General features: G+C 45.3%; 1 protein-coding gene across 1 annotated transcript; it reads right to left on the bottom strand.

Moving 5' to 3' along the window:
- Positions 1-12,176: 12,176 nt before the first annotated feature.
- On the bottom strand, positions 12,177-13,481 carry LOC123040527 (ubiquitin-60S ribosomal protein L40). Its single transcript, XM_044463343.1, has 3 exons — positions 13,031-13,481; positions 12,862-12,928; positions 12,177-12,663 (listed from the first exon to the last, which is right to left on the bottom strand). Exons 1-3 carry the CDS (start codon positions 13,372-13,374, stop codon positions 12,613-12,615), a joined length of 462 nt encoding a protein of 153 aa, XP_044319278.1. The 5' UTR covers positions 13,375-13,481; the 3' UTR covers positions 12,177-12,612.
- Positions 13,482-19,900: the final 6,419 nt, after the last annotated feature.

Raw genomic sequence — 19,900 nt, 5'->3', positions numbered from 1 at the left:
AACTAAAATTATATAAAATTCATGCAACAAAAATTATCAAAGTATTTTCTGTTCAAAACATTATAAGCAAAAAGAATTTTCATTGATAATTTTTTTTCTAGAAACTTTAATAGCGAAAGGAACTATCATAAAGAATTTTTTGTTAGCAACTAAAATAACAAAATCTGTTTTTGAATATAATGATAAAACACAGCAATATTAAATAGCAGGAAAAAAGAATCACTCAAAAATCTATCTTTATAGTAAAGTTATTCAAAAACTAGTGATTCACACAAATTTGAAAAAATTCAAATTTAAACTATTGAAATTGGAAAACAAATGGCACTAACAGAAAGTTTATAATTTTTATTACCTAGAAGCAAAAAAGAATTAAAAAGTAAAGTAAAAATCAAAAGAAAGTAAATAATGCAAAAAACAAAACAAAAAACAGGGGAAAATGCCACCTACTGGGCCACCACGGCCTGAATACGATTAGGAACCCAACCATGGGCCAGGATTCAGGCCCACAGAAGGCCCGGTAGGCCCACGTGCATAGTAGTGACAGTTTAGGCCCGTAAGCCTGCACTGGACAGGAGCTCGAAGTGGTTAGTGCAGCCGCGCTTATAAACCACTCCAAGCCCCACTCAACTAGCGAGGTGGGACTAAACATTTTTGCCGCGGGGCAGCACAGGGCCTTTGGTCCCGGTTGGTGGCACCAACTGGGACTAAAGGGGTGCATTGGTTCCGGTCGTGGCACCAACCAGAACCAATGCCCCCTTTAGTTCTGGTTGGTGCCACCAACCGGGACCAAAGGTCCTTGCTTCCCGCCCTTTGGGCTGCTGGAAATTGACCTTTATTCCCAGTTGGTGGCACAAACCGGAAATAAAGGGGGCATTGGTTCCGGTTGGTGCCACGAACCGGGACCAATACTTAGAGTATATAAGCAACACTTATCAAAAAATTCAGTTTTCATCTCGCATTAGCCCCCGACGACGCCGACGACAACGACGCCACCAGGCTACCCCGACGCCGCCTGCCGCCCCCGCCGTCGTTGTTGCCATCGCCCGCGCCCGTCGTCGTCGCCGTCCCCGTGCCGCCTCTTCCTCGACGCCGTCGCCCGCCTCGTCATTGCCGCCCCCGCGCCCGTCGTCGTCCTTGTCTACCTGCGCTGCCGTCCCCGCGCCGCCCCTGCCCAGACGCCATCGCCCTCTGCCTCATCGTCGCCGTCCTCGTTGTGAGTGCCGCCGACCATATTTTTGTATGGTTTTTTTGTTGTATGTATTGATGTATATTGATGCATGATTTTTTTTGTTCATATGATGTATGTTTTTTCATATATATAGATGATGTATTTTTTTTGTTCATAGAATATTTTTTAGGTTAGTTGTACTATTAGGTTAGTATAGATTTTAGGTTAGTGGAGAGGAAAAAGAAAATAAGGAAAAATAAGAAAAGAGGAACAAGGAAGAAGGAAGAAGAAGAAAAAGAAGGAGAGGAAAAAGGAAAATAAGAAAAGGATGAAGGAGAAGAAGAAGGGAAGAAAAGGATTGGAAGAAGAGGAGAAAAAATAAGAAGAGGAACAAGAAGAAAAAAAGGAGGAAATTTCTATTTTTTTTCTTCTTCTCCTCTATTCCATCTTCTTGTCCTCTTTTTTTTCTTCTTTTTTCTTCTTCTTCTTCTTCTTCTCTATTTTTTCTTCTTCTTTCTCTTCTTATCTTTTATCGGGAACAAGGGTGTCGGGAACTAGGGTAGAGGGCCGAGGGTCGCCGAGGGGCCGAGGGTCGTTGAGGGGTCGAGCGTCGTCAAGGAGTCAAGGGTCGTCGAGGGTCGAGGGTCGAGGGTCATTGAGGGGTCAAGGGTTGAGGGTCGTCGAGAGTCGAGGGTCGAGGGTCGACGAGGGATCAAGGGTCGAGGGTCGTTGAGGGGTCGAGGGTCGAGGCTTGCCGAGGGTCGAGGGTCTCCGTTTAACAAGAATGCTTCCATTATGGATGTGCACAAGTTGATCAATTTTTTCTGATCACATCCATGGCCACATCATTTGCTGGAAGTAACAGGCGTATGACGCTATGAAGCTCTTCAAAGTTGTTTTGGAACGGAGTTCCTGATCGAATGATTCGCTTTTTGGTACGGATTTCAGCAAAGGCCTTCCAAATAGCGATATTCGGAAGGCTCTTGCCGAACTTCGTACCAAAAAGCGAATTATCCTATCTGGGACTTCGTTCCAAAACAATTTTGGAGAGCTTCGTACCGTTATGCGCCTGTTACTTTCGGCAAATGATGAAGCAATGGTTTTCTTGAGATCAGGAAAAATATGGACCATTTTCTGCACATCCAGAATGGCGCGATCTTGTTAAATCCCTTAAAGGTTAAGAGAACATCGATCAACCCCCTCTCGCTCGACCAACTCTTGAGGACACCCAAACCATAGAAGAAAACATTGTCGATCTCGTACTCCCTCCCGCCCCTACTCGACAAACTCTCTCAAGATCTATAAGAGATTTATCGAGAATGCCCCCATTATGGATGTGCATAATTAAGTTGATCCCTATTTTTTCTGATTTCATCTACCATTGTATATGTGCATGTTCTGTTGTGTCAAAGTATTGAATGCTTTGACACTAGACAACGTGACATATAGAAGGGTAGATGAGATCAGGAAAAATAGGGACCATTTTTTTTCTGCACCTCTAGAATGGCGCCATCTTGTTAAATCCCTTGTTTGACATTCATGAGAGAGGCGGTCCGGACGCCGAACATTCATGAGAGAGGCGGTCCGGGCCAAACCCTAGATGCGACGAGGCCACCCAAATTTACCAAGTTAAAAGAGTGTGGTCGAGGCCACCCCAAACCTTAGAAGTGTTGTGATTAGCTAGCTAGGTCTATATATGTTTGCCACTATTAACATATCCATCTCTCATGTTTGTATATTAATTGCCATGTTGTAATATTTGCAGAAACTATGGATCAACAACGAGACTTCGAACAAGAAGAGATATTGGGGGACATAATCCGCGATGGAGGTGATGTCTTGTCGTTATTTCTCAATGAAACCGATGGTCTGGAAGGAGAGGAAGCAGGCTACGATGATCAAACAATGGAGGAGGAAAGTCATGATCATGATTGTGGCTAAGGCGACTGTGATGATGGCTCCGGTGACCGAATGGAGTCAGGATCGGCTGTTGCAAAGTCCGGCGAGGTATATATATTAATTAAGCCTGTGCTGACTAGCTTATTGATGCATTAAATTATTAATGGAGTCAGGATCAGCTGTTGCAAAGTCCGGCGATGTACATATATTAACTCTTCTTTCTTCTTTTGTAGCCCTCCGGATCGAGCAAAACTTCGCTAATGAGATGAGGCCCGAAGAAAAAGTTGCGCCAGGATGAAAGGTTCACGATCACAGAAATCGCGCGCGATGGCCAACCGATTAAACCCCTTCGGACCAAGGAAGCATTTCCGGCTCAGTGCGGGGTTCTTGTTAGGGACATGATCCCAATCAGCATCCACCAATGGCATAAGCCTAAGAAGGAAGACCCGCAAGTTTCTTTTGTCAAAGATAGACAGAAAGATGATCTTTGGACCGCATTGAAGGAAAATTTCACCCTGCCGGTAGAGGAGGATCCGGATAAGCCAGTTATAGAGCCATTGGTCAAGGCTAATGCTCTCAAGAATATGGCAGGTCTATTCAGGAGGTGGAAGAATGAGTTGAAATTAATTTATGTTGACAAAAACAAGACTCCAGAATTCACCGACCGATTTGAGAAGATAAGAGTTCACTGGCCCGAATTTGTGGCCCACAAGACATCGGAGAAGAGTAAGAAGATGTCAGCGATTAACAAGATGCTACAAAGAAGGAGCATCACCATCGCACGGGGTCAGGTGGCTACCTCAAAGCCCGGCCGTTGTGGGACAAGGCTGAGTAGGACCTGATTGCTAAAGGGGTCGAACCAGAGACATTGCACTGGCCAGACCGTTCAAGGACTTGGTTCTTCAGGGTTGGGGGAACTTTGGACCCTGAAACAGGGAAGTGCTGTTGGACGGCCGAGCAACTTGCAACACCCATCACGAAGCTTCAGGAAGCAATCAAGGCAGCGTAGGAAGGGACGTTCGTTCCCAACAGAGAGAACGATGAGCTCACAAAGGCCCTCAGGAATCCTGAGCACCCTAGAGGAACACGAGGCACGCCGGGCTCCGTTGCGTGGAAGGTTGGGTTTCCCAACTTAGGCGGTTACAAAACCCAAGAGAGGAGGAGGAAAGTGGAGCTGAGCGAGCTGCAGAAGCTTCAGGCAAGGGTACGAAAGCTAGAGGAACGACAAGCTGTTGAGAACCAGCGAGATCCCGCCCAAGCTACCCCGCCACCTTAGCGGAGAAGCAACGTGGCTTCCACCGAGCTCGTTTAGCAGCCTGACTTCATGGGTCCTAGCTACCCCATGGATTTCATCACGGATTCACACTAGTGCCAGCTTATGACGCAATGGCAGAACCTCAAAGTCAAGGCAGCTATCGCTCTGTGTTCCCTCCTTCAGCCGAAGCAACTTTTCATTGCCGTACGATTCCACAAGGCTATGCTGCTGTGATGGTGGATGAAATAACGGATGAATTTGAGGAGCTCCAGCTTGACCTCCCTATAGGTGAAGGGGAGACTCAACTGGGTCTTTCTCTGAAGACTCCTTATCTATAGTGGAAGGAGCACATCAAGCTTCTGAACTTCACGCCTCCGGTGAGTCAGCTGGGCACTCTGCCTCTTCCTCCTCCTCTAGCGTGTGATCAGGGCACTCCGCCTCCTTGCTCCGGCGTGTGAGAGCGGCTGTACTATGCCTCCTTCTCCGCCTGCTCCGGCAGGTTCGATCAGCCTACCTCCTCCTTCGCTGCCTCATAAGCAACAGCGACGGCGGAACACAGACGCCGCCGCTCCGACTGCTCCGGCACATCGTAGTAGTCCGCCTCCTTCTTCTCCGCCTCGTAAGCAATGAAAGAAGACAGCCGCAACCGCTCCGGCTGCTCTGGTGTCTAGCAGTATAGCCAGAGGCGGGAGGCAATATAGATTCGGTCCATCATCTCTCAAGCCCCTAGAGAAGTTACCATACGATAGGAGCAAGGATGAAAGCCAGAAGATCTGTGAGTCCCAAGTGAAGGACTTCTTTGAAACATTAAAAGCTAAGAAACATCCACCTCCGGAGGAGAAGATAGATCCGATGAAAGCGAAGCGCACTTTGGATGCCCTGAAGCGACCATCACCGCCTCCACCGCAAACCAACTATGAACGCATTATTTAAAGGACATATAACGAAGCGGAGTGGTCGGGAAGTACTTGCACTGATCAAAGGTTAGCAGAACAAAGAAGTGGGAAAAAATTCCCTAGTTCGGCGAACAAGCAAAGCAATCGTGCCCCCCGCTCAAGGTGTCTAGCGATATCGTCGCTAATCTTTCGGGGATGCTGCGTGGTACCAATCCTGGAGATTACATGCCCGACGATGCACTTTTTCATACAATGGAGGTGAACACATTCAAATTCCGGCACAGGAAGCCTCTCGTCAAACCTGGTCATCCTCCTCTAACAATGATGATGCGAAGATTCCATGATTGGTACATGGACATCTGCAGAAAGTCTGGGAAGGATACTTTGATGATGAGAGTTAAAGAGGAGCACGACCTCGTTGGAATTGATCTGTTGTCTGTTCCATATGAGGAGTTCTTCCAGTTTTTCAATCAAATGGCCTTCAATAAAACAATCATCACTTGCTACTGTCTATAAGTACTACTTATGTAATTAAGTCTCTATATATAGCTCAGCTCTTTCATTGCATGTATATATAATTATCCTAACTATATTATGCAAATTGAAGATCGCCTAATTGAAGAAATGACAAATCGGTGATATTGGGTTCATTAACACAAATCTCATGGATGAATGGAATGTTAAACATGATGCCAAAGAAACCGAGGCCAACTTGATACGATCGTTACTTTGAAATCAAAACAAAGATACAATACTCTTTCCTTACGAATTCAAGTGAGTGTTACTGTCTTGTGCATATTTGGTTTCCCTTATTACTTGAGGTTATAGTAATGTAATGTTGATGAGTTATGTATGCGTGCGCAGCTTCCACTTTATTCTGCTAGAGATTAAGCTTGAGCAGGGACTAGTAACCGTCATAGACTCGAAAAGAAAAAATCCCGAGGATTATGCCACCATGACTAAAATGCTCGAGAAGTAAGTTCAATCGATCATTATCGCACCATATCGGCAACTTTGTTCATTTCCTGATATCAAGTAATATTTTTCTTTGTTTGGCAGGGTTTGGAAAAAGTTCACCGCAGAAGCTCCGGGACTGCCGGCGGAGCTGCGATTTAACCACCCGAAAGTAAGTACTACTAGCTAGTTCCGCGCATCTCCCATTTATTCTAGCTAGTTTCATCAATACCATTTAGCAGGCTTGCTTATCAGTTTGATTGACCTCTATTTCTTGTAAAGTGGTTGTGACAGGAACCCGGGAACAATTACTGTGGATACTACATTTGCGAGTTCATCCGCCACACGATCTATGAGCGAGGCTACTCTAAAAAATAATATGAAGTGCGTAAGCAATAATATTCACAATTTTATTTTATTACCATCATTTGTGTTGAGTTTCATTCATATATATATATACATATACATATATATATATATATATGTATATGTATTGACCCCCTTCTTCAAATTAGATGTTTCAGATGCGGGATGAACTCCTACCACAAGATCGCATACGAGCAATTCAAGAGGAATTGGCGGGATTCTTTCTTGACCACGTCATCGACAAAGACGGAGAATACCATATGGAACTTGAGTTCAGATGTTAGGGGATTGTAAGAGATATTATATTGTATATATGTAGCCAGTAGTGTCGGATAGATATATGAAAACTTGTTGTTTGACCAATCTCTCGGAGAAGGAGAGGTCGATAACTTCTCTCTGTATATGTTCATGACGATCTTCTGCACTTTAACGGTTTCCTTACTAGCTAGCTAGCGTGTCGAGTCCTCTCTATAAGTATAGTACATAGCGTCGATCAAGCACGGAGATAAGAGGACACTTCTCTCTATTAGCTAGCTAACACAATATATGAAACCCCTAAATTAACCCTATAAAACCCCCAAAAACCCCACCCCCCTTCAGAAAAAAACAAAAACCCCAGCCTCTGAACTGCTGACGCGTGGATGCCTTTTGGTCCCGGTTGGTGCCACCAACCGGGACAAAAGGCCCTCCTAACTGGGCAAGACACAACAGCCACGTGGAGCCCCATCTGTCCCGGTTCGTGGGCGAACCGGGACTAAAGGTGTTGGGCTTTAGTACTGACACTTTAGTCCCGGTTCGACAACAGGGACAAATGGGCCTTATGAACCGGGAGAGTTAATTGCCCAAAACCACCAGATTTCTGGCTAGGGTACTCCAAAACCACCAACTTGGTCAAAAGTAACGAAAAACCATCACTTCTGCGTCAAGTGAATAACAAAATCCACTGATTCAAAACTTAGTTGCGTTAATAGCAAAACTGTCGGGTGAGAGCCATAGGTCTAGACTAATGTGGCGAAGTCAATGTTTGACCCGGTGAGGTGGACAAGGGTCCCACTTGTCTGCCTCACACCTTCTTCTTCCTCCTCAAATTTCTCTCCCTTCCGTTCTCACCAACTCCACCGGCGGCTGGAGGTCGAGCTCAGTCCCATGCATGCAACACCACTGCCCTGCGCCGCCATCTCACACCCACGACTGAAGCGCTGGCGTCCCGCGCATGCAACGCTCCTGCCCTCTGCCGCTATCCCGCACCCGCAACTGCAGCGCTGCCATCACGCGTTCGCCTGCAACGCCGCTGCCCTGCACCTGCAGCGTCGCCAACCTCGCCCGCCGCCATCCCGCGTCGCGCCTGTAGCGCCACCGCCCCGCACCTGCAACACCGCCGCCACGCGGCCGTGGAGGAGGCGGGGAACGACAGGGTAGTCGAGGCTACGGGGTCGCCAGATCTGGCCATGGACGGCACGGTGGGTCTTCCAAAGCCGAGCTCGAGCTCGATCTGAGCCATGGTGTCCGTGTTCTGTTCACCATGAGAGATCGAGAGATTAGGGGGAAGAAAAAGGAGGAGAACAGAAGAAAAATGAAGGAGTCAGGGGTTGATCTGTCCTGCGGCTGCGAGTGCGGTTGCCGACTCGCCGGAGTTGGAGGTCGCCTGACAGGCGCAGTGCTAGGATAGGAGACGGAGGTGCGGGGGGTAGGGGACGCGACGTGGAAGAAAAATGGGTGAAAAAAGATGAGGGGCTGACTAACGGGGCCCATCATTCGTCTCAGCATATTGGCATGTAGGCATGGCAAATCAGTTTGACATGTGGGTCCCCTTGTCAGATCCACTGTTAGACACAGTTCAGTTCCAAATTAGTGTGATTTGTTACTCACTTGCCGTAGAGTTGGTGGTTTTTTGTGATTTTCGGCAAAAGCTGTGGTTTTGGAGTAGCCTAGCCAGAAATCTGGTGGTTTTGGGCAATTTACTTGAACCGGGACAAATGGGCCTTTTTCTACTAGTGCATTAAAGGCATCAGGGGCTGCTACCCCACTCAAAAATTCTCTCACAGCTCTGCAAACATCTTCCCTTACTAACAACCAGTGTCGTTGATAAAACAAAACGGGTAGTCCATCTGGTCCCGGAGCCTTCGTCGGACCCATCTGAAATAGGGCCACCTCTACACTACTAGGAAAAGGCCTACTAGTGGCGCACCAGTTTTGCCTACTAATGGCGCACTACTGGTGCGCCACTAGTACCACGCTACTAGTATTTTTTAGTGGTACGCCATTAGTATCTGGTATACTAATGGTGCACCACTGGTGTGCCATTAGTATAGGCCACGGTGCGCCATTAGTATAGGCCACTGGTGCGCCATTAGTATAGGCCACGGTGCGCCATTAATATTTTTGAATTTTGAAGGCGGGAAAATAGTAGTGGCGCACCGTCTAACCCCCACCGTCCGCCATTGCTATTTTTGAATTTTGAATTTGGATCTGGATCGCGATTTTTTGCCCATTTTTTGCTCCTTTTTTTGCTCGTTTTTTGCACGATATTATTTCAAATTTTGTTCCCGTTTTTGGATTTTGTACGTTCTTTTGCCGTGTTCTTTTGCCGGAGAGGAGGAGGAGGAGGTGACCATAGAGGCGCTCGCCTACATCACCGGAGAGGAGGAGGAGGTCGCTGGAGAGGAGTTCATCGGAGCATCGGAGAGGAGGAAGGAGAAACCATGAGGGGATGGGGGGAGAGGAGGGAGGAGGAGCTCACCGAAGAGGAGGGAGGAGGAGCTCACCAGAGATGAGGGAGGAGGAGCTCACCGGAGAGGAGGGAGTAGAAACCGTGAGGGAAGGGGAGGGGAGGAGAGGAGGGAGGAGGAGGTCGCCGGAGAGGAGGAGGAGGAGGTCGCCGGAGAGGAGGAGGGTAGTATGGTGGAGGAGAGAAGGGAAGATGGAGTGGAGGAGAGGAGGAGATGGAGTGGAGGAGAGGTGGAGTGGAGGAGAAGAATGAAGAGGTAAGGACGAGAGGACACGCCCAGCCATATATACGGCATAGTAATGGCGCACCGTGGGCAGGTGCGCCATTACTATTTTTTTTATTTTTTTATTTATTTTGAATTTTCAAGGCGGGAAGATACTAATGGCGCACCATGGCCAGGTGCGCCATTAGTAACTTTTTTTTATTTTTTTTATTTATTTTGAATTTTGAAGGCGGGAAGATAGTAATGGCGCACCATGGGCAGGTGCGCCATTAGTAAGTTTGAATTTTTTTAAATTTTTTTGCCTCTCCAGATCTTAAAAGCCCCATATCTTTTTTTCTGTTAGGTTTTTGAGGATTTTGAAAATGTTTAACGACGTTCCCCCAATTAAATCAGATGTAACTTTTTGAGTAGATGATTTTTCATATAAAAAACTTTTTCATCCGAGTTCGTATGCAAAAGTTATGCCCATTTTTACAAATTCTCGAGAGATTTTGCAAAAAAGTCGAAAATTCATGTTTGTAAATTTTGCTAACAACTAGACCACATATCACATGGGAATCTTATTTTCTTTTATTTATTTGACATTTCTATCATTTTTTTTATTTTTTTTGAAACTGAAAAGGCGGTCCACGCGGGGGGGGGGGGGTGCATTCGGGGGAATGTTTGGGCCAAATTACTAATGGCGTACTGTGGGATGGTGCGCCACTCCCACGGTGCGCCATTAGTAGTTTAAAAAATAAAAATAAAAAATATTGAATTTTTTTTGAAACATAATTACTAATGACGCACCGTGGGAGTGGTGCGCCATTACTAGTTGAACTAGTAATGGCGCACTACTCCCACGGTGCGCCATTAGTAGTTTAAAAAAAATTAAAAAAATATTACTAATGACGCACCGTGGATGTGGTGCGCCATTAGTATTTGCACACTAATGACGCACCAACACATGGTGCGCTATTAGTATTTAGTAATGACACACCACATGTACAGTGCACCATTAGTGTTCATATTAGCTATAGCTGTTTTTGTAGTAGTGCTATCTCCTCATCAGTTATCATAGATACAAGTGATGCATTCATATCATCAGTGACTACACTCTCGATATTCTGAAGTAAAGTGTTGGCTCCTGTTGATCCCTCGGACGTAAAGAGATTCTCATAAAAACCTGCAGCCATCTCTTCGTTTACCATGCATCTCGAACCATCCTCACGCCTTAGTGCCTTAACTGTATTTTTTCGTTTGCGATCGGAGGCTCTGTTATAAAAATACTTGGTGTTTTGGTCCCCGCACGCAACCAATCAACTCTCGAGCGCTGCCTGTACATGATTTCTTCCCTCGCTGCATGAAAATCTATTTCAACTCTCGAGCGCTGCCTGTCACCAATAAAGTTCATAACAGTTAGAAGCGACAATGAGATAAATATTTGAATTGTTAATCCTCACTTGCATGAAAATCTATTTGGTCTCGACTGATTTCTGCGGACTTGTGAAGGAAACAATTGTTTCTTCATCACTAGTATGTGTGCCGGCTTGTCAATTATTACTACTTTTTGCCAAGGATGTGATGCACCAACTGTTGTTCAAGACAGTGTGTACACGATTGGAGCATGTGGCTACCGAGGTGTTTTTTTTCAAATATGGATGGCAGCATAACCTATGAATTGATCCACCACCTCCTTCGACGTAGGTACATTGTAGGTCTATAGGACTTTATTGTTGCCGATTTGTTGATTTTTATTTCATGAATTTTCGTCAGACTATTGGATTTGGCTATGTGCATCTTAGTTATGCATAGGCCGGGTGTTACTCATAATGCTTTGTATACGCCTGATGGTACATTTTAAGATGATAAAAGCGCCCTATGTCGGAAAAATATATATCTTGTTAGTATATTCTAAAACATGTGAGTGTAAGCAATATCTTGTGAGAGGTTTAGAGAGTACACACATGTCAAGAACTACATGTAGTTAAATAAAGAACTTTAGGGGAAGGTGCGAACAACTGGTTTTTTCTTCAACCATTTTGTCATCTCCGTATTCGTTGAATTAGTTACTTAGGGCTTGTTTGGGACTGGTCCGCTTCACCAAAATCAGTTTCACTCCACCATCAATTTGGAGCAGTTTCATATAGAAGTTGTAGCACTATCAAAGAGAATGATTGGTTTTCATGTAGCGCCAGCTTCAAGAATGAGAAATTTGGTGGAAGGATCTATTTCATTGGATGAGGGAGGAGAAACGAAGAGGTATCCACTTATTGATGGCAGTGGTGGGTAATTTCCCCTCAACTCCAACTTCTAGAGTTTTTTGGAGCACCCCCTCAAGAGCTTCATAAAAAACTAGGAGTTGTACCCGAGATTCTAGTTTTTTTGCGGAGCGGTATATCATGGAGCTACCTTGAATTTTCTGGAGCGGAGCTGAATTTTAAGGATCAGAGCAGTCCGAAACAGGCTCTTAGTAGTCTTTTAGCATGACTTGGAGGAGCTCGCCCCGTCGCCAAATGGCTGCACCTAGCACTGGAGGGCAACGCGATACACGCGTCGAAGCGTGACGTGGTGCACCGTTTTCTCACCTTTTTTTGCTTCGTGATTTGTTCAATGTTTACGTGTTGTATTACTAAAAAATGCACTGTAACTAGAACTATCAACTCAATTCGCAATATTTTCTTTGCAGTTCTTTTGTCTCGAGTGACTTATGCTGTGGTTCCTACCATGCTATAGTAATAGCCAAAATATTTTGCATGTACGAACTATCAGCCAAATTCGCCATGTGTGGAACTATAATTGTAGGTGCTTTCAACTATTAATGAAATATATGATGCTGTAACCATTTGACTTGCTGGAAAGAACTTGAAAGAACTTATGTGACAAGTAGGAGATGCATCATAATTTGTAAAGTCATGTTGAGTACTAAAATAAACAACAAAAATACATTATGACAATGTCCTCGGAATGCTAGATATTATTAAGAAAAAGTGCAATTGTACACGGGCATTATGGGGCAAAGCGCACGAGGTGCTTCAAGAATATATGCCAAGCAGGACATGCTGCACACTGGTGGGTGTAGAGGGAAGCATATATAATCGGTCCTTATGGTCGCTTTGTGGTAGGTACATCATATGGGTGTCACTATTTCCCCCGTAAACCTGCTCTACCATCGAAACGTTTCTTCGGCCTTAGCTGAAGAAGAAAAAAATATGTTACGAGGTAGGACGTTATTGGCAACAAAAACTCGTACTCCCTTCGTCCGAAAATACTTGTCATCAAAATAGATAAAAAGAGACGTAACTAAGATACGCTTAGATACATCTTTTATTTATTTATTTTGATGATAAGTATTTTCGGACGGAGCTAATATGAAGAGAGAGAAATACATACGTCATTGGTGTGGCCACACTTCTTCTTGCGGCAGTTGGTAGCCCCCGGAGGAAGACGTCCATAGCACCTGTATATGATAATATGAATCAATGGGGGTGCGGTCGCAGAAAACTTAGGACGGAGATGAAAATATCAAGCATGTATACGATAGGTGTGTATGTATACGTACTTGCGGCAGATCATCTTGTTCTCGTTGTAGCGGAGCGCAAGCGCTAGGAGGGTGGGGTTGATGTGGGGGTACCAGCTTCGTTGCCGGAAGCCGCCGCGGAGGCCGAGCACGTGGTGCAGCGTCGACTCCTTGCCGATGCCGTAGTCGGCCAGCGTCCGGCCGTCCTCCTCGTCTAGCTGCTTCCCGGCGAAGACGAGAGACGGCAGCTGGTGCGGGTCCTCGGAGGCGGTGCCGGCGATCCCTTGCTTGTCCTGGATCTGAGCTTTGATTGCGTCGACGGTGTCGGTGCCCTTGACCTCGAGGGTGAGAGTCTGCCCGGTGATGGTCTTGACGAAGATCTGCATTGGCGTGGTCGTGGGTGGCGTTGGTGCCGTGGGGTGGAGTGAGCTCAGCGCCGCGGAAGTAGGAAGTATATAGGGATTGAACGGGGGAACCGGCCAGAAACAGAAACGCGATCGCTACGAAACCGAGTAGCCCACGGTAACGTGATCGTAACGGATACAGTTTCGGTAAAAGATTGTCAGATTTGGGAAGGATGGCGCGACATCACGGGGCACCGTCGTCTCGAGCCGGGTGGCGCCTCTCCCCCGGCGTGGCGTGGACGACCTTGCCGTGGACTGCATCGTGGAGGGCGGTATCGGCCCGTGCTGCCGCACCGCAAGCTCTATGAAGCCATCCATGCAGTCCTACCTTGCCCGGCGCCGGGGTGACCCGCGTGTAGGTGGACCTCTTCAACATCGCGGAGTATGTGTGCACTGACCACGGCTGTGCCTCCTCCGGACGGAAGGAGACGAACTCGAGACCCGGCGACGAACGCCCGGCGTTTTCTATTCAGCTCAAACTGATCCCACACGAACTTGACGTACGGGACTACAACTTCTTAAGTACACACGGCCACACTGCAGTCTCGTACTCTTAACTAACCATCACATTGGCCACTAACCGCATGCACCGGCTACATCCTACATGCACGTACGAGCAACTACTCTTTGGAAACTCTCTAATAGCAACGAGCGTGCGCGATCCGGCCAGCCGCGCCGATGGCGCGCACGATGCGCATGAGGCCGTGCGTGTGTGCGTTCATAGGCATAGGCATGAGTGCATGCATCTGTACTGTGTTAAATAAACAGATCGCCACAGCCACTATGTTAAATAAATAGATCGCCACAGTAATTTCAAAAAAAAATTTATGCACACGCAAGATCATGGTGATGCATAGCAACGAGAGGGGAGAGTGTTGTCCACGTACCCTCGTAGACCGAAAGCGCAAGCGTTAGTACAACGCGGTTGATGTAGTTGTACGTCTTCACGGCCCGACCGATCAAGCACCGAAAGCACGGCACCTCCGAGTTCTTGCACACATTCAGCTCGATGACGTCCCTCGAATTCCGATCCAGCCGAGTGTCGAGGGAGAGTTCCGTCAGCATGACGGCGTGATGATGATGATGATGTTCTACCGACGCAGGGCTTCGCCTAAGCACCGCTACAATATTATCGAGCAGGACTATGGTGGAAGGGGGCACCGCACATGGCTAAAAGATCAATGATCAATTGTTGTGTCTAGAGGTGCCCCCTGCCCCCGTATATAAAGGAGCAAGGGGGAGGGGGCGCGCCAGGAGGAGTCCTACTCCCACCGGGAGTAGGACTCCCTCCTTTCCTTGTCCAAGTAGGAGAGGGGGAAGGAAGGGGAGAGAGGAGAGGAAGGAAAGGGAGGCCCCGCCCCTCCTTGTCCTATTCGGACTAGAGGGGGAGGGGGCGCGCGGCCTGCCCTGGCCGCCCCTCATCTACTCGACTTTGGGCCCATGAGGCCCATTAAACCCCTCGGGGGGTTCCGGTAACCCCCCGGTACTCCGGTATATATATCCGATAACCCACGGAACCATTCCGGTGTCCGAATATAGTCGTCCAATATATCAATCTTCATGTCTCGACCATTTCGAGACTCCTCGTCATGTCCGTGATCATATCCGGGACTCCAAATTAACTATCTTTGGTACATCAAAATACATGAACTCATAATATAACTGTCGTCTAACTTTAAGCGTGTGGACCCTACGGGTTCGAGAACTATGTAGACATGACCAAGACACGTCTCCGGTCAATAACCAATAGCGGAACCTGGATGCTCATATTGGCTCCTACATATTCTACGAAGATCTTTATCGGTCAAACCACATAACAACATACGTTGTTCCCTTTGTCATCGGTATGTTATTTGCCCGAGACTCGATCGTCGGTATCTCAATACCTAGTTCAATCTCGTTACCGGCAAGTCTCTTTACTCGTTACGTAATGCACCATCCCGCAACTAACTCATTAGCTATATTGCTTGCAAGGCCTATAGTGATGTGCATTACCGAGAGGGCCCAGAGATACCTCTCCGACAATCGGAGTGACAAATCCTAATCTCGAAATACGCCAACTCAACATGTACCTTCGGAGACACCTGTAGATCTCCTTTATAATCACCCAGTTACGTTGTGACATTTGGTAGCACACAAAGTGTTCCTCCAGTAAACAGGAGTTGCATAATCTCATAGTTGTAGGAACATGTATAAGTCATGAAGAAAGCAATAGCAACATACTAAACGATCAAGTGCTAAGCTAACGGAATGGGTCAAGTCAATCACATCATTCTCCTAATGATGTGGTCCCGTTAATCAAATGACAACTCATGTCTATGGTTAGGAAACACAACCATCTTTGATTAACGAGCTAGTCAAGTAGAGGCATACTAGTGACATTATGTTTGTCTATGTATTCACACATGTATTATGTTTCCGGTTAATACAATTCTAGCATGAATAATAAACATTTATCATGATGTAAGGAAATAAATAATAACTTTATTATTGCCTCTAGGGCATATTTCCTTCAGTCTCCCACTTGCACTAGAGTCAATAATCTAGATTACACAGTAATGATTCTAACACCCATGGAGCCTTGGAGTTGATCATGTTTTTCTCGTGGAAGAGGCTTAGTCAACGGGTCTGCAACATTCAGATCCGTATGTATCTTGCAAATCTCTATGTCTCCCACCTGTACTTGGTCCCGGATGGAATTGAAGCGTCTCTTGATGTGCTTGGTCCTCTTGTGAAATCTGGATTCCTTTGCAAAGGCAATTGCACCAGTATTGTCACAGAAGATTTTCATTGGTCCCGGTGCACTAGGTATGACACTTAGATCGGATATGAACTCCTTCATCCAGACTCCTTCATGTAGATCCCGCCACGACGCTTTGTTTAGAACTGCACCAACTGACAGCTCCACCGTTCAATATAAACACGTAACCGGTTTGTGATTTAGAATCGTCCGGATAAGTGTCAAATCTTGCATCGACGTAACCATTTACGACTAGCTCTTTGTCACCTCCATAAACGAGAAACACATCCTTAGTCCTTTTCAGGTATTTCAGGATATTCTTGACCGCTGTCCAGTGATCCACTCCTGGATTACTTTGGTACCTCCCTACTAAACTTATTGCTAAGCATACATCAGGTCTGGTACACAACATTGCATACATGATAGATCCTATGGCTGAAGCATAGGGAACATCTTTCATTTTCTCTCTATCTTCTGCTATGGTCGGGCATTGAGTCTGACTCAACTTCACACCTTGTAATATAGGCAATAACCCTTTCTTTGCTTGATCCATTTTGAACTTTTTCAAAACTTTGTCAAGGTATGTGCCTTGTGAAAGTCCAGTTAAGCGTCTTGATCTATCTCTATAGATCTTGATGCATAATATATAAGCAGCTTCACCGAGGTCTCTCATTGAAAAACTTTTATTCAAGTATCCTTTTATGCTTTCTAGAAATTCTATATCATTTCCAATTAACAATATGTCGTCTACATATAATATCAGAAATGCTACAGAGCTCCCACTCACTTTCTTGTAAATACAGGCTTCTCCAAAAGTCTGCATAAAACCATATGCTTTGATCACGCTATCAAAGCGTTTATTCCAACTCCGAGAGGCTTGCACCAGTCCATAAATGGATCGTTGGAGCTTGCACACTTTGTTAGCACCTTTTGGATCGACAAAACCTTCAGGTTGCATCATATACAACTCTTCTTCTAGAAATCCATTCATGAATGCAGTTTTGACATCCATTTGCCATATTTCATAATCATAAAATGCGGCAATTGCTAACATGATTCGGACAGACTTAAGCATCGCTATGGGTGAGAAAGTCTCATCGTAGTCAACCCCTTGAACTTGTCGAAAATCTTTCACAACAAGTCGAGCTTTGAAGATAGTAACATTACCATCAGCGTCAGTCTTCTTCTTGAAGATCCATTTATTCTCGATGGCTTGCCGATCATCGGGCAAGTCAACCAAAGTCCATACTTTGTTCTCATACATGGATCTCATCTCAGATTTCATGGCCTCAAGCCATTTTGCGGAATCTGGGCTCATCATCGCTTCCTCATAGTTCGTATGTTCGCCATGGTCAAGTAACATGACCCCCAAAATAGGATTACCGTACCACTCTGGTGTGGATCTTACTCTGGTTGACCTACGAGGTTCGGTAGTAACTTGATCTAAAGTTTCATGATCAATATCATTAGCTTCCTCACTAATCGGTGTAGTCGTCACAGGAACCGGTTTTTGTGATGAACTACTTTCCAATAAGGGAGCAGGTACAGTTACCTCATCAAGTTATACTTTCCTCCCATTCATTTCTTTCGAGAGAAATTACTTCTCTAGAAAGGATCCAAATTTAGCAACAAAAGTCTTGCCTTCAGATTTGTGATAGAAGGTGTACCCAATAGTCTCCTTTGGTATCCTATGAAGACACATTTCTCCGATTTGGGTTCGAGCTTATCTGGTTGAAGTTTCTTTCCATAAGCATCGCAGCCCAAAACTTTAAGAAACGACAACTTTGGTTTCTTGCCAAATCACAGTTCATAAGGCGTCGTCTCAACGGATTTTGATGGTGCCCTATTTAACGTGAATGCAGATGTCTCTAAAGCATAACCCCAAAATGATAGCGGTAAATTAGTAAGAGACATCATAGATCGCACCATATCTAGTAAAGTATGATTACAACGTTCGGACACACCATTACGTTGTGGTGTTCCGGGTGGCGTGAGTTGCGAAACTATTCCGCATTGTTTCAAATATAAACCAAACTCGTAACTCAAATATTCTCCTCCACGATCAGATCATAGAAACTTTATTTTCTTGTTACGATGATTTTTCACTTCACTCTGAAATTCTTTGAACTTTTCAAATGTTTCAGACTTATGTTTCATTAAGTAGATATACCCATATCTGCTCAAATCATCTGTGAAGGTGAGAAAATAACGATACCCGCCGCGAGCCTCAATGTGCATTGGAGCACATACATCAGTATGTATGATTTCCAACAAATCTTTTGCTCGCTCCATAGTTCCGGAGAACGGCGTTTTAGTCATCTTGCCCATGAGGCACAGTTCGCAAGTACCAAGTGATTCATAATCAAGTGATTCCAGAAGTCCATCAGTATGGAGTTTCTTCATGCGCTTTACACCAATATGACCCAAACGGCAGTGCCACAAATAAGTTGCACTATCATTATCAACTCTGCATCTTTTGGCTTCAACATTATGAATATGTGTATCACTACTATCGAGATTTAATAAAAATAGACCACTCTTCAAGGGTGCATGACCATAAAAGATATTACTCATATAAATAGAACAACCATTATTCTTTGATTTAAATGAATAACCGTCTCGCATCAAACAAGATCCAGATATAATGTTCATGCTTAATGCTGGCACCAAATAACAATTATTTAGGTCTAAAACTAATCCCGAAGGTAGATGTAGAGGTAGCGTTCCGACCGCGATCACACTGACTTTGGAACCATTTCCCACGCGCATCGTCACCTCGTCCTTAGCCAATCTTCGCTTAATCCGTAGTCCCTGTTTCGAGTTGCAAATATTAGCAACAGAACCAGTATCAAATACCCAGGTGCTACTGCGAGCATTAGTAAGGTACACATCAATAACATGTATATCACATATACATTTGTTCACCTTGCCATTCTTCTTATCCGCCAAATACTTGGGGCAGTTCCGCTTCTAGTGACCAGTCTGCTTACAGTAGAAGCACTCAGTCTCAGGCTTAGGTCCAGATTTGGGTTTCTTCTCTTGAGCAGCAACTTGTTTGCCATTCTTCTTGAAGTTCCCCTTCTTCTTCCCTTTATTGTTTTTCTTGAAACTGGTGGTCTTATTGACCATCAACACTTGATGCTCCTTTTTGATTTCAACCTCTGCAACTTTTAGCATTGCGAAGAGCTCGGGAATAGTCTTGTCCATCCCTTGCATATTATAGTTCATCACAAAGCTCTTGTAGCTCGGTGACAGTGATTGAAGAATTTTGTCAATGCCACTATCATCAGGAAGATTAACTCCCAGTTCAATCAAGTGATTATTATACCCAGACATTTTGAGTATATGTTCACTGACAGAACTATTCTCTTCCATCTTGCAGCTATAGAACTTATTGGAGACTTCATATCTCTCAATACGGGTATTTGCTTGAAATATTAACTTCAACTCCTGGAACATCTCATATGCTCCATGACATTCAAAACATCGTTGAAGTCCCGGTTCTAAGCCATAAAACATGGCACACTGAACTATCGAGTAGTCATTAGCTTTGCTCTGCCAGACGTTCTTAACGTCGTCAGTTGCATCTGCAGCAGGCCTGGCATCCAGCGGTGCTTCCAGGACGTAATTCTTCTATGCAACAATGAGGATAATCCTCAAGTTATGGACCCAGTCCGTGTAATTGCTACCATCATCTTTCAACTTAGCTTTCTCAAGGAACGCATTAACATTTAACGGAACAACAACACGAGCCATCTATCTACAACA

This window comes from Triticum aestivum, chromosome 2B (assembly GCF_018294505.1).
Source record: "Triticum aestivum cultivar Chinese Spring chromosome 2B, IWGSC CS RefSeq v2.1, whole genome shotgun sequence".
NCBI lineage: Eukaryota > Viridiplantae > Streptophyta > Magnoliopsida > Poales > Poaceae > Triticum > Triticum aestivum.
The sequence above is the reverse complement of the archived record's forward strand: the minus strand, read 5'-3'. Positions and strand labels throughout refer to the sequence as shown.